The 15,780-nt window shown below is 38.8% G+C and overlaps 1 protein-coding gene across 1 annotated transcript in view; it reads left to right on the top strand.

Moving 5' to 3' along the window:
• The window catches only part of Lyst (lysosomal trafficking regulator), a 100,394-nt gene that overhangs the window by 19,752 nt on the left and 64,862 nt on the right, over positions 1–15,780 (top strand). Inside the window, exons 9-16 of the mRNA XM_048367998.1 lie at positions 125–191; positions 2,256–2,365; positions 3,120–3,546; positions 4,453–4,597; positions 5,291–5,464; positions 8,694–8,854; positions 9,165–9,355; positions 14,228–14,551. Of these exons, the coding sequence (XP_048223955.1) occupies positions 125–191; positions 2,256–2,365; positions 3,120–3,546; positions 4,453–4,597; positions 5,291–5,464; positions 8,694–8,854; positions 9,165–9,355; positions 14,228–14,551 (1,599 nt within the window). The remainder of the gene's footprint in view (positions 1–124; positions 192–2,255; positions 2,366–3,119; positions 3,547–4,452; positions 4,598–5,290; positions 5,465–8,693; positions 8,855–9,164; positions 9,356–14,227; positions 14,552–15,780) is intronic.

Here is a 15,780-nt window from a genome sequence, read left to right as displayed (position 1 = left end):
ATGAAAAAGAAATACATAATCCTGCAAGTAGGTTTTCTAGGAAAAAAGTCATTATGATGTTGTAATCATGCATCCACAAGATAAAATAATTTAACTTCTTATGTTTCATTTTTTAAATCTTCAGGGAACTGTGAAAAGCCTTTTAGGAGGATTCTTGAGTATTTTAACACAAGCTGATTCTGATTTTCAAGGTGAGCTGAAACTGTTGATTATAAACAAATAGCTTTGATGTGATATTATTACTCTCCATATAGTTGATATCACAGCTATACTGACACTAGTGCTCTGTGATTTCCAAAATATTTTATATGCACCATCTGTTTCTTTGTTACATACATTTATTGCTCACACTCACTCAATAAAGTTAGGCAGGGGGCTTGGGAATGTGGCCTAGCGGTAGAGTGCTCACCTTGCGTGCATGAAGCCCTGGGTTCAATTCATCAGCACCGCATAAACAGAAAATGCCAGAAGTGGCGCTGTGGCTCAAGAGGTAGAGTGCTAGCCTTGAGCAAAAAGAAGCCAGGGACACAGTCAGTGCTCAGCCCTTCAGTTCAAGCCTCAGGACTGGCAGAAAAAAATGAAAATAAAAATAAAGTAGGCAGGGTGTCTGTTGAGTAGAAAGGAACCTGTGGACCACAGGGGCTTATGTCACTTGTTCAGTAGCATTGCACCTGATACTGTCTTTTGTCTGTTCTCTCAGATACTTGAGAAATTCATGTCTTCTGATTTCTAACCCCAATAAACCTAAAATTTAGCTGGAGAATGAAGATCAATATACATGAAATGTTCATTTTTGTTTGTGTGGTATTTAAATTAAGATTATACATTGTTGGCAGGAATATTCCTTTGTGGTTTTAAGGGGGTTTATGATGTTTATATATCTTATTACCCATGCATGTTCATGATGAGAATCAACTGAGATAATGCATATAAAAATATACTTGGAACACTAGATTGTACTCTACAAATACTAGTACTATTTTCCTGTAAGGAAATATTTTTTAATTTTTGCAGTGGTAGCAATGGAATCTAGAGTCTCATGCTTGCTGGGCAAGTGCTCTATCCCCTAGTACCAAGAATTTTTTTTTTTTTTTTTTTGCCAGTCCTGGGGCTTGGACTCAGGGCCTGAGCACTGTCCCTGGCTTCTTTTTGTTCAAGGCTAGCATTCTGCCACTTGAGCCACAGTGCCCCTTCTGGCCGTTTTCTACATATGTGGTGTTGGGGAATCGAACCCAGGGCTTCATGTATGCGAGGTGAGCACTCTTGCCACTGGGCCATATCCCCAGCCCCAGTACCAAGAATTTATGAACCATTATTTGTATTTTATGCTAAACCCCTTACTAAAATAAAGAAAATGTTTAAATTAAATAACATAGTATTTAAATACTTAACACGATCTTTAGTATTTTCTATGTTATTTCTGATATTTATTTTTCCATGTAGTAAGTGACAGTTACAGTTTAAGCATTTCAGGATGAGAAGGTACTATATTATTTTTATGGGGGGATCAGTTTATCTAACAAATACTGTATTGATTTATGCTTCTTTAATGAATGCTTTACTTAGTTTAGCCAATCTTTTTGTTTTTTATATTTTGTACCCTTCCTGGGGCTTGAACTCAGGGCTTGGGCATTGTTCCTGAGCTTTTTCACTCAATGCTAGAATTCTACCATTTGAGCTTCACTTCTGACTTTTTTGCTGGTTAATTGGACATAAGAGTCCCATAGACTTTCCTGTCTAGGCTGTTTTCAAATCATGATCTCATACCTCAGTCTCCTGAGTGGCTAGAACTACAGGTGTGAGCCACTGGCACTTGGCTTAGCCAATTTTTTTTTTTTTTTTGCCAGTCCTGGGCCTTGGACTCAGGGCCTGAGCACTGTCCCTGGCTTCCTTTTGCTCAAGGCTAGCACTCTGTCACTTGAGCCACAGCGCCACTTCTGGCCATTTTCTGTATATGTGGTGCTGAGGAATCGAACCGAGGGCTTCATGTATACAAGGCAAGTTCTGTTGCCACTAGGCCATATTCCCAGCCTGGCTTAGCCAATTTTTAAGAAAATTGCTTCTCTCAGTTGATTGGTTGGATTGTATTTAATTATGTTGCTATTCAGCAAATTTTGTACTCCTAAATTATTTATAATACATTGAAGATGTGACAGTATTTGATTGCCTTCAATGAAATGGTCAGTTTTCTTTTATTAATTTCCTTTAATTAAGTATATAATGGCTTTAAATTTTCTCCTGTACTTAAAATTTAGGATGCCAGCGAGTGTTGGTGGATCTGCTAGTATCTTTAATGAGCTCAAGAACATGTTCAGAGGATCTAACCCTTCTTTTGAGAATATTTCTGGAGAAATCTCCGTGTACAGTAAATATGCCTTTAATTTTGCATTTTTCATTAATACCTTAATGAGGTGCACTCTTTATTGTTTAGAAATCGCTAAATTCTTTCTTTTGATAGTGGCTATGGTTCTACAGTAATTCCACTTACTTGACGGGAACAAGCTTGTGAAATCAGTTAGACAGCAATTGAGCTCTTGATCTTACGAAGTCAGTCATGGTGTAACATCATGCAGAAAGCTCAAGAGTTTGTAAGGCCTCTGGTTATATCTCTCACTCAAAAATAATTTTTGTTTTGTCGAAATGATTTCCCATGTAATTATCTCATTCATACTTCTTAAAGCTAACCCGTAAATATTAGATATGTATCACAAAGTCATCCAAATTTAAACTATGAGATCCACAGGTTAATAATGATGTATCTGCAGGGTGTGTGTTTCTCTCATATGTGGAAGCTACATCTAAAATACACAGGGACATGATAAATTATACAGGACTCTAGGCATGCAGACACAGTGACACCAAAGGAGGATGTTCTTCAGAGAGGAACGCAAAGGCACCAAGGCCTTCGTGTTGCTTATCATATCAAATAATATTTATTGAAATAAAAAAAGAATAATGTGTCTGCTTCCTATTTTAACTAAACAAAAAAGAAAATTGTAAAGATGTTAACCAACAGAATGTTGCTTTGTGTGGGTATGTTTATATTTTTACTGAGAGCTTTAATTTCAAAATTAGGTTCTTGGTTACTTGACTATAGAATTTCATTTGTCTTTCTCTAGGAAATTCTTCTTCTGGGTGTGTTGAGAGTTGTTGAGAGTGACGTTGCCATGAGCCCCTCACAGTACCTGACCTTCCCTTTGCTGCACACTCCAAGTGTAAGCAATGGTGTCTCGTCACAAAAGTGTCTTGGGATTCTGAACAACAAAGCCATGGGCTTATTGAGAAGAGCACGGATTTCCCAGGGCAGGAAAGAAGCCGGCAGAGAGGGTTTCCCCCACCGTCTCCTTTCCTCTTGGCACGTAGCCCCAATCCACTTGCCGCTGCTGGGGCAGAACTGCTGGCCACACCTGTCAGAAGGTTTCAGTGTTTCTCTGTGGTTCAATGTGGAGTCTGTCCATGAATCTGAGAGTACTGCAGAAAGAGGAAAGAGAAGGAAGAAAAAGAACAAGTGGTTGGTTCTACAGGACGGTAGTTTAGATGGAACAGGTACGATGGATCATCTGACTTGTACACTAAGGTTTTCAGATTGCAGTTTGGGTTGAACCTAAAGGCTACATGGCAGTGTTGTAACTGGGTCTTACACGCTCTCTACCTTAAAGGCTTTACTTAATGGTGACAGGTTCTGAATTACCAAAACCTAGGTTTTCAGATAGCCTTAAAATATCCATTTCCTCTTATACTTTTGTTGTGTGTATATGTAACTACTGTTGGCATAGTCAGACACATTCTTGCCTAGTTTCTGGTCCTATTACTGGATTAGGAAGGCTCCTGATGTTAGGGAAAGGAAGAAAACTCTGTAGTAAGCACCTCTGCTGACTGATGTGTTTCCCTGCTCCCCTGTTAGACATGCCCTATTCTATCCTCTTTTTTTAAAATCTCAAATTCTCCTTCTGTGCTTTATAGCAATGGCCCTGTTCTAGTACTTGTCACTGAACACTTACCTATCTCAGCTATTCTCTGGAGTTAGAGCGAAGTACGTTTCTATTCTCTCTAACTGAGGAACTGTTGTTGTGCTGCCTTAACACTTCATCTTGTTCTCCTGTGACCAGACTGTTCAGTGAGAGCAATGTAGGGACTAGGAACTGTGGCTCGAATTCAGTGCTAGAATGCTTGTCTAGCATATGTGAGGTCTGAAAGTCCATCTGCAGAAACGTGTACACACGTACGCACATATGCATGCACATAAAAAGTGGGGTGTGTGTGTGTGAGTGTGTGGTTAATGGAAGATAAGAGTCTCCAAGACTTTCCTGCCTGGGCTGGTATCAAATTGAAATCCCTAGATTTCAGTCTCCTGAGTAGCTAAGATCACAAGGGTGAAGCACTGGCATCCAGCTCTGTGAGTTTTTGTGAGATATTTTGTTAACCATTTTAATTAATATTTTTTTCTCCTAGAGAGCGACAGAACAGAAGGTGCCGAGTCTGTAGACCCTGGTGAAAGACTAATAGAAGAAGGCTGTGTTCATCTGATTTCACTGGGTTCCAAAGCGTTGATGATCCAAGTGTGGGCCAGTCCCCACAGGGGCACTTTTACCTTTCGGTATTGATGGTTTCAACTTCTAACAAATAGATCTTGTATTCAAATAATTTATGTAGGCGATATTAAAATGTGAAATCTGCTACTAAAGATCATCACAAAAAAGATAACTCATTTGAAAAAAGAAGACATATTCTAACAGTTACTAATATCACCTTGGTAATAGAACACTGTTTTACTCCAAAATCTATAAATCCTACATTATGTTATTATCCTAACATTTGTGTTTAATATGAACACTGATCCTATTTGTATAGATCTCTATAAACCAAATGTGCTATTTAAGAATATGTTTGTAAATGTTATAAATGTCATCAGCTGCTTTTTTAAATATATGCTATCAGTAATCTCCAAAGTAGACTAGATATCTAATATATTCTGGCACTGAGACATTTATTATAACATGTATTTATTTATTTATGAACCAAATATTATATTGCAGTTTCTAAAATGGCAATGACTATAAATAGAAATAATAAATTTATTTACAACTGGTTTCTAAATTATGAACAGCAGGCAGTGTGCTTCATCTGTCAGATTGTAGAACAAATCTTGTTTGCCTTTTCATTTAGCTTACTTTAAAAGAGAACTGGTTTTAAATGTCACTTACATGTTTGGAGTTATAGCTTCGCTTCGATTACTGTGTGTTCAATTCTGAGGTGAGAATTTTCATGTTTTCGTTCTCTTTTTCTCTAGCATGTGCATGGACTCAAACGATGATACAAAAGCTGTTTTACTTGCACAAGCTGAATCACAGGAAAATATTTTCCTTTCAAGCAAATGGCAACATTTAGTTCTCACCTACCTACAGCAGCCACAAGGGAAGAAGAACATTCATGGGAAAGTCTCCATCTGGATCTCTGGGCAGAGGTAGGAAGCAGTTTTAGAAAACACTTTCTGATCTCAGTTACAGTTTTAAGTTCAGCCTTTTATTGCTTCTGAAACTGTTTACAGAAAACCATGCAAAAATTACTACATCTTAACATAGAAACTTAGATCACAATTTTTTTCTTTTTATTATTTTTGTACAAAATAAATCTTCCATAGAAGTAACTGCTGAAAATTACTATAGTCAGCCTACCACATCCATGGATTTGTCTGTATTTGTGGATTCAACAACCTGAATTAAAAATACTTCAGAAAAAGTTGTGTCTGTTATGAACTTAGGCAGACATTTTCCCAAAAAAGACAGTATAACAGCTGTTTACAAAATTTTTTCATTGTATTAGGAATTAGTAATCTAGTTGAGGTTTAAGGAACACAGCGATAAATGTAGATCATATGTAAATAGGCCGTTTCATATAAGAGACTTGAACATCCTTGGATACTGGTGTTGGTGCAGAGTCCTGGAGCCAGTCTCCTGTGGATACTGATGGATGATTGGCTTTGGTGGGTATGCAGACACCTAGACATTGTAGATTTTAATATGTGTATGTGTGTATGTATATTGTAATATGTATATTACATATTAATCAAGAATTTTGGAATCTCTAATTTTGTTTCTCAAATGATGATACAAGTGCGTTTATTATAAAAGTGAATCCATAGGGAGTTATTTAAATAAAGTGAATATCTAAGTTAAATTAGATTTCCAAAAGAAATTGGAGTGACTTAAGTATGTCAGGTGGCAGATTAGGTCGAGTCCTAGATATGTACCAAGTGATAGATTCAGGTGAAGTGTTACATGAGTTTTACCTCACAGGAGAACTGTAGACTATCCAAACACTGAATGAACTATCAGGTGTCTTTGGTTTGTAAGAGTTGAGAACTATTTATTGAATAAAATAGCATGGAGGAGGATATAGAACTCAAAACTAGTTGATCATAGGAGAGGATCAAGTTGGCTAGAAAGTATAAGTTGAATAATGAGAAATAAAACTGAATAGGTAAGATGAAAATACTTATTAACAGGTGATATTGAATGCCAAGTTGACATGTCTAAATTTGATTAAATTGGCCTTTTTTTCCTCCCTCGTCCCAGGGCTTGAATTCAGGGCCTGGGTGCTGTCCCTGAGTCTTTTTTGTGCTCAAGCCTAGTAGTACTCTACCATCTGAGCCACAGCACAACTTCTGGCTTTTTCTAAGTAGTTTATTGTAGATAAGAGTCTCACAGACTGTCTTATCCAGGCTGGCTTTGAACCGCAATACTCAGATCTCAGCCTCCTGCGTAGCTAGGATTATAAGCATGAGCCCCTAGGTAAATGGACCGTTTTTTTTGTTTTGTTTTTTTTTTTTTTTTTTAATGAAACAGCCAATAATCTTTATTTTGCACTTCCCCTACCCTTTATCCCCTTCTGAAAAGCACTAATGGGTAGATTTGTGCATGTGAAAATATTGTATAAAGTATTTAGTATGATCTCAAATGAATAAAACAAAAACCATATATCTCAACATGAATTTTTTTCGGGGGGGGCAGGGATAGAAAAATTCTGTTTCCTAGAACAAGGAGGGCAATTATGTCCCATACTTTTGGAAGGTCTACTCCATTTCCACTGATTTGCAATTTAACATCACAGCTGAAAACCACATTTCTGTAACCACATAATTTTTTTTCCAGTCCTGGGCCTTGGACTCAGGGCCTGAGCACTGTCCCTGGCTTCTCTTTGCTCAAGGCTAGCACTCTGCCACTTGAGCCACAGCGCCACTTCTGGACATTTTCTGTATATGTGGTGCTGGGGAATCGAACCCAGGGCTTCATGTATATGAATCAAGCACTCTTGCCACTAGGCCATATTCCCAGTCCTAAATGGACCGTTTTTATTGTGTACCTAGAGTGCTATAGCCTTTGTTAATGAAGATATTTTCATTCACATATTTTTCTGGGACCACTATGTGCCAGGCATTGAAGCAGTAAATACTTCATATTTGTTAAATTATTCTTTTTCCTTCATTCTTTAAAAAAGAAAAAAAAATTATATTATGTAGTAATGCCGCTAGATGGCAGATTATCTCTGTTTTTTCCTTTATTTAAAAAGTTCCAGGAGGTGAGGGAGAGAATGCAGTAAAAAAAAAAAAATTCAAAGTGTATTCTACAAGATTAAGAAAAGTGAGTGGGGGATGGGTTGAAAGGGATGAGTAAGAATGTTGAAAGGTGTGACATTGATCAAGATGCATTATATTCATAAATTGCTTTGTTGAATAACAACTCCTTTGTACAACTACTTAAAAACAAATAGATAAAAAGTTCCTAGTGAGGTGCCCTTGGCTTATACATGCAATCCTAGCTACTCAGAAGGCTGAGGTCTGGAGCATCATGAATCGAGTTCATTCTGTACAGAAGGGTCATGAGACTTCATATCCAAAAACAACCAGCTAAACGTCAGGCTTGAAGCATGGCTTAAATGGTAGAGCGTACAAGCTGGGTAAAAGTGCGACTCTGTAAGTTCAAACCCCGGTACTGGAAAAGAAATCCTATTAAGATAGCTGAATTTATCTCGTAAATGTGAAATAGCCTTAAACTTTTAACTTTCTCAAACGGAGTTTAGCCAAGTTGGCTTAGTTAAGGTCTTTGTGCAGACTTCAGGCCTTCCCTCGATAGGCGCCCTCATTACCTTCACTTAAGACAGAGGTGAAACCCGCGAGAAAGCCTTACTTTACCGTTCCTGGCACTGTCTTGCATTCCTAATTAGCTTAGCAAAATCTCCGCCGTCTTTAGTACTGAAAAGACAAAATGCAGAAAGCACTTGCCTTTCAGTGGCTGGACTGAGTACAGCTTGAAGGTTCTGATTGGCTTTTGAAGGCCTCCTAGAGATCATGACATGTTAGGATTTGTTTGCCAAAGTGGGAAGCTCCTTGGTAAAATTAAGGGGAGGTTGCCTAGGAAAGTACACAAGGCAGAGACAGCTTGCAGCAGATGTCTGGTCCTCCCTCCCGTGGCCGGTTGCAGGCAGGGTCTCTAGCCACCTCTTCTGCCTCATGCCCTGTGGCTTGTGGACCACTAACCTCTCTGACCAAGAGAGGCTCCCATGTTCAGCCTCCCAGGCCTCCATGACAGCCATCCAGTACCAAACAGAAAAGTCGTTCATTGTACAATCATTCCTTGAAGATGCTTAGTGCCAGTACTCCCTGAAGTCATTGACTTAACTTGGTTTTTATTTAGGAAATCGGATGTCATTTTGGATTTTATGCTTCCAAGAAAAACAAGCTTATCATCTGATAGCAACAAAACATTCTGCATGATTGGTCATTGTTTGTCAGCTCAAGAAGAATTTTTGCAGTTGGCTGGAAAATGGGACCTGGGAAATTTGCTTCTCTTCAATGGTATGTTTTTTTTTTCCCTTGAAAGAAATACTTTAATATTTTCTAACCCATCTGTGTCTTACAGTTGATATATAATGTAGGACTATATTCCCCCCATGTTAAATCGATGTTTTACAACCCTAGAAAATTCAGTATCGAAACCAGGAAACTTAGAATAGTTGAAAATTGAGGCTCTAGCAGTTTTATCAGGATAGTGAAGATCTGAAAGAATCTTGCAAAGCCCCTTCATTGGCTTTCTTTTTATGGGAAATTCTACTTGTAGTGCTTTGAATAACTGGCTTTATTTTATTTATTTATTTTTGCTGTTTAGGAGCTAAGATTGGTTCACAAGAAGCCTTTTATCTTTATGCTTGTGGACCCAACCATACGTCGGTAATGCCATGTAAGTATGGCAAGCCCGCCATAGACTACTCCAGGTACATTAATAAAGAGATACTGCACTGTGAGCAAGTCAGAGAGCTGTTTATGACCAAGAAACATGTGGACCTTGGCCTCTTAATTGTAAGTCTTGAGTCTATAAGTTTTTTTTACATTATTATATATATATTTATAAGCAGCAAGTAGAGTGTTATTAGGTAGCCATTGAGAGGAAGTTCTAGTAATAGAATTGTTTGGCAGTTATGTGACTTTCTAGTAAGCTTATATGTGTATTGAAATGTGTAATCAATGGACTAGATTTGTAAAGTTTTCCATTTCGTTTCTTAACATTTTCATTTCATGGATCTTTTTTTCCTGAAAAATTTTGGAACACTTGGATCCCTTGAAAAAATTTGTCTTGTATTTTAAATTTATATTCCCTTGTCCTTGGAATTATATTTCTCTAGTAATTATATAAGTTTAATTCATTTTATAATCATTCAGGAAAATGTTTATAAGTGAAAATAAGAGACTTTTAGCTTAATGTACTCGGAAATCATTCATTGTATTTTCTGTCCATACTTACAAATACATACTAATATTCAGTTGTAATAGTATATGGTTGGCAATAAATACAGATATTCAGTTGTAGTACTAATGCTAATCACATGTGTTTTCAGGTTTTAGTTAATTTATTATTTAATATCAATGAAAATTAGGAATTTTGCCTTAAAAGTAGTGCTAGTTTTACCAGGTACTGGTGGCCTAGACCTGTAATCCTAGCTACCCATGAGGCTGAGATCTGAGGATCACAGTTTGAAGCCAGCCTGGGCAGGAAAGTCCATGAGACTCTTTTATTTCCAATTAATCACCAAAAAGTAGAAGTGGAGCTGTGGTTCAAGTGGTAGAGCACCAGCCTTGAGCACAAAAGCTTAGGGACAGCACCCAGGCCCTAAATTCTAGCCCTGGGACTGACCAAAAATCAAACAAAAAACAGTATTGCTGATTTTGCTAATATGAAAATCTCTGTTACTATTTTACATTATTCTACTATTTTGTCCTACTAAGTACATGATAGGGAAAGAAGAAAAGAGAAAAGAAATCCAAGTATGTAATCTACTTACTAACTGCAGAACAGAAAGCCCTGAGATTAGGTGCATATAATGCTTTTCTGAAGTATACATTCCTTTCCCCCCTAAGGCATGTGTGGAAGCGGTGTGTGAGGAGTAGCCGCTGTTTTGAGTGGCTTCTAAGGATGCTGGGCGGTCTCTAGTACGTAGGCCCTGCGGTAGCTAGACGACATCTGCTCTGGTGCCCTCCTGAGACAGCGTGCATGTCCAGCCACAGCACCCTGAGGGTTTGTTTTAACGTACGCTGCTGGGCCAGGACCTCTACCTGGGTAGATCTTAGGTGTGCCCCCTCACCCCCCAAGAATTTACCTTTATAATAAACTCCTGGGTGATTAGGAGCCAAGCTTTGAGAGCTTCTGCTTTAGGGACACTGTGGTACCAAGCTTACACACCACAAGAAATTCTTTGTTCGAGAAACAATTTTATCTTACTTTCTGATTTGTTTTCCTGGAAAGGATTTCATTTTTCCTGAAAGTACAGATTGTGGTCTTCCTACCTCGTTGTCCCTCATAGCTGGGACTTACAGGTATGCACCACCATGCCTCACTTGTTCTTTAAAGTAGGATCTTGCTAAATTTTTGCCCAGGCTAGCCTCCAACTGCAAAGCCAGTGGACCCCCCTCCTAGTTTTACCTCCTAAGTAGCTGGGATTATAGAGTAGACTCAGCAGACTCCTAATTTATCTTTTAAAGTATTTCAGAGATGCTTGAGGGAGAGCCAAACTAGGTGCTGATGAAACTGCTTTCTTTTTTTTTTAATTAATTGGATATAAATTTTTTTACAAGGTGTTGTGCAAAGAGGGTGCAGTTACATAGTAGGGCAGTGTGTACATTTCTTGTGATATCTTACGACCTGTTTTTCTATCCCTTGTCTAGGTCAGGTTGACATATATGCAATATACAATGTATCAAGAACATATACAGTATTCACAGACTTGGTCTCTACTGTCTCTCTGTCTCCCTTTGTTAACAGTCATATATCAGGGAGATCATGCCCCTTTGTTTTCTGTGTTCTAGGCTTGTCTCACTCAACATTATTTGTTCAAGTTCTGACCATTTCCCTGCGAATAACAGTATTTCACCATTCCTAATCGCTATGTAGTATTCCATTGTGTATAAGTACCATAATTTTTGGATCCATTCGTCTGTGGAGGGGCATCTGGGTTGTTTCCATATTTTGGCTATTGTGAATTGTGCCGCGATAAACATGGAAGTACAAATGCCTTTTTATTATCTTGGATTTTGCTGTTTAGGATAGATGCCTAGGAGTGGTATGGCTGGGTCATAGGGTAGGTCTATATTGAGCTTTTTGAGAAACCTCCATACTGTTCTCCAAAGTGGTTGTACTAATTTGCACTCCCACCAACAATGGAGAAGGGTTCCTCTTTCCCCACAGCCCCTCCAGCATTTGTTGTTTCCTGAGTTCAGAGTATAGGCCATTCTAACTGGGGTGAGGTGGTATCTCAGGGTTGTTTTTATTTGCATTTCCTTTACTAGCAGGGATGTTGAGCATTTCCTCATGTGTTTCTTTGCCATTTTTATATCTTCTCTTGTGAAGTCTCTCTTTAGCTCTTTTGCCCATTTCCTAATAGGTTTATTGGGCTTGGAGGGGCTTAGTGTTTTGAGTTCTCTGTAGATGACCGATATCAGGCCTTTGTCTGTTGCTGTGCTGGTAAATATCCTTTCCCATATCGTTGGCTGTCTTTCTATTTTGGTGGCTATGTCCTTAGCTGTGCAGAAACTTTTTAATTTGTAGTAGTCCCATTTGTCGAGTCTTTCCCCTATTTGTTGTGCCCCTGGGACTCTATTCAGGAAGTTCCTTCCTGTGCCTATAAGTTCTAGCGTCTTTCCTACTCTGTCCTTCAGTAGTTTCAAGGATTCAGGTCTGATGTTGAGGTCCTTGATCCATTTTGAGTGGATCTTGGTGCATGGTGATAGGCTTGGGTCTACTTTGAGTTTTCTGCATATGGCTGCCCAGTTCTCCCAGCACCAGTAGTTGAAGAGGCTATGTTTATTCCATTGTATGTCTTTAGCTCCTTTGTCGAATATCAGTTGGCTGTAAGAGTGCGGTTTTATTTCTGGGTCTTCAGTTCTAATCCATTGGTCTTCGGATCTGTTTTTATACCAATACCATGCTGTTTTTGTTATGATGGCCTTGTAGTAGAGCTTGAAGTCTGGTATTGTGATACCTCCTGCACTGCTTTTTTTGCCTAGAATTGCTTTGGCTATTCTAGGTTTTTTGCTGTTCCATATGAATTTATGGATTGGTTTCTCTATTTCAGTGAAGAATGTGGCTGGGATTTTGATAGGTATTGCATTGAATTTGTATAACAATTTGGGCAATATGGCCATTTTCACTATATTGATTCTGCCTACCCATGAGCATGGGAGGTCTTTCCATCTCCTTGTGTCTTCTTTGATTTCCCTTATTAGATTTTTGTAGTTTTCATTGAATAGGTCCGTCACGTCCTTGGTTAAGTTGATCCCTAGGTACTTTATTCTTTTTTTGGCTACTGTAGATGGAATTGTTTCCATAATTTCCTTTTCTGTTTGTCTATTGCTGGTGTACAGAAAAGCTGCTGACTTTTGTGGGTTGATTTTGTATCCTGCTACTTTGCCAAATTGGTTTATTAGGTGTAGGAGTTTGGGTACTGAGTTTTTTGGGCCCATCAGATATAAGATCATGTCATCTGCGAATAGGGATAACTTGATTTCTTCCTTGCCGATGTGGATCCCTTTGATGTCCTCCTCTTGCCTTATTGCTATGGCTAGGGATTCCAGCACTATGTTGAAAAGAAGTGGGGAGAATGGGCATCCTTGTCTTGTTCCTGAGTTTAGGGGGAATGATTTAAGTTTCTCTCCATTTAATATGATATTAGCAGTTGGTCTGTTGTATATGGCTTTTATTGTTTTGAGGAATGTTCCATCTATTCCTGTTCTCTCCAAAGCTTTTAATAGGTATGGATGTTGTATTTTGTCAAAGGCTTTTTGGGCATTGACTGAGATAACAATGTGATTCTTGATTTTAGTTCTGTGAAACTGCTTTCTAAATAGGAGAACAAGGTCTACTTTATTTTCTTGTGCTAATAACAGTGTGGAGTTTTGTGATAGTATAAAGATCTAGTTTCTAGTTTCAACTCACTTCTAAACGGCTAGCCAGCCACTGAGCAAACTCAAAGCAAAAAATGTGAGTAAACTGAGGCAGAATTCCTATGTTTCTCCCTCCCCCCGCCCCCTTCCTCTCCTCCCCTCCTCTTCCTCGTCTTCTTTTCTTTCTTTCTTTCTTTCTTTTTTTGGGGGGGGTGGGGTACCATCCTGAAATCAGGATCTGGACACTGTCCCTGAGGTTTTTTTTTTTTTCTTTCCTTTCTCTCAAGGCTAGTGCTCTACCGCTTGAGTCACAGCCCCACTTCTGACTTTTTTGGTAGTTTATAGGAGATAAGTCGCACAGACTTTCCTGCCTGGGCTGGTTTTGAACCATGATGCTCAGCCCTAGGCTTCCTGAGTAGGTAGGATGACAGGCGTGAGCTACCGGCATCTGGCCAATTCCTGTGTGTCTAGCTATTTAGAACAGTGCCTAGTATATAATGAATATGACAGAAGACCTAGCTGTAACTAGCAGTAGTGGTAAGTATGATTTCATGTATATTCTGAACTGATCAAAGCCACGCCCTTCTCAGCCATGGGTGCTTTCCTTTATTAGTCACAGCTCAATGAAGCCGATCATTTATATCCCCTTAGTGGGAAGTAGCCTTGCTTCTTATGTGACCTTTTAAAAAGAAAGACAAAAGTAGTCCAGTGTCTTCATTTTCAAATATTCACTTGCTATCTGGTACCTCGCCTTTTTAAGTTTTATGTTGTTACTGAAGAAAAATACTTGTCTTTCAGGAAAATCTTTCAGTTGTGTACACAACTTACTTCCCTGCTCAGTACACAATCTATGAGCCAGTGATTAGACTCAAAGGTCAAGCAAAAGCCCAGCTTTCTCAAAGACCCTTCAGCTCAAAAGAAGTCCAGAGCATCGCACTAGAACCTCCTCAGCTGAAGGCCCTCCAGCCTACTGAGTGCCAGAGTCTCCAGAGCATATTGCATGAGATCGGTGGAGTGGGTACATTCGTATTTCTCTTTGCCAGGGTAAGCAAAATCCTGGTTTCAGATTTGTCCAAAGAGGGACTACTACTTGTTTCTTATAAAGGGTTCCCTGGGGATTGTTAAAGAAAAAAGCTATAGTCAACTATATTAGTCTTTGAAGAGAAAAGTCATACAATAAAGATGATATTGAGCCTCTGCCACAGATGGGTCAAGATTTTAGAAGTCTTCTATTATTCACAAAAGTAATCAAGAATCAACAGTGGAAAAGTAATTTGTTTGAATTTGGAGTGCTTTTTTTTCCTTTTTAAAGAGATGTTTTTAAAAATTGCTAAAGCACCATTTTTTAAAAAAGGCATTTAATTATCCATTCTCTTGAGTTATTTGAAGATAGGAGCACCGTCTTCCCTGACACAGTGAGCGGTCAGTAGTTATATATTGACTATTCCGAGGATTGCTGCGATCTGCACCAGGGGCACAAATAGCCTGACTGGCACAGTGTTTCTGCTTGCTCAGGTCCCAGTTCCTTCCACCCAGAAGCAGTCTTGACACTGCGTCCTCAGAATGCCGTCTTGGTTTATCCCGTCTAACTGCTAAATCATCACCAGGTGTTCACTCTCTGTATTACTGGCTGGTTTTCCGTAATGGAACCCCTTTGACTGGATTTTGTAGTTAGGGGGCGTATCTGAATCTGTTGTTTAAGTGTTCTTGCTGGCATCTGGCCCATCCTACTTGAAATGCTGTTGTTCTTGTCTCTTCTTTTTTTTAATACTTTACTTCTGATCTGTTACCTGATTCATAGGTGTTCCACTCCTGTTTTAAAGGTGGAAGCCCCTCATTTAATACCTCAGATATTTTGTGGTCTCCTTTTATGCCACTGCATAATTTCAAAATGTATATCCTTGGTTTCTCTTCTTTCACCTACATGTTGAATATGATGTTGTTATGATTACGGTTACACACTGGATGCCGGAGGAAATGGTTAGATTAATATTGTTAAGACATTTATGAATTACCAATAGGACTTTTCAAGTATGTTCAAAGTATGCTTTCACACTTTAAACTTAAATACTGAATATCCTTCCACTTCCCTATCAAAATAGAATTTAAGCCGGGTGCTGCTGGCTTACGCCTGTACCTATTTGGGAGACTGAGAACTGAGGATTGCAGTTCAAAGCCAGCTGAGGCAGCAAAGTCTGTGAGAGTCTTTCCTCCAATTAACTACCAAAAAAAAGCTCAAAGTGGAGCTGTAGCTCAAGTGGTAGAGAGCTAGCCTTAAGCAAAAAAAGCTCAAGGACAATGCCCAGGTCCTGAGTTCAAGGGGACTGGACCTTCACACATAAAAGGAGTTT

Source organism: Perognathus longimembris, chromosome 18 (assembly GCF_023159225.1).
Source record: "Perognathus longimembris pacificus isolate PPM17 chromosome 18, ASM2315922v1, whole genome shotgun sequence".
Lineage (NCBI taxonomy): Eukaryota > Metazoa > Chordata > Mammalia > Rodentia > Heteromyidae > Perognathus > Perognathus longimembris.
Note: the sequence above shows the minus strand (reverse complement) of the source record. Positions and strands in the feature narration are given on the sequence as shown.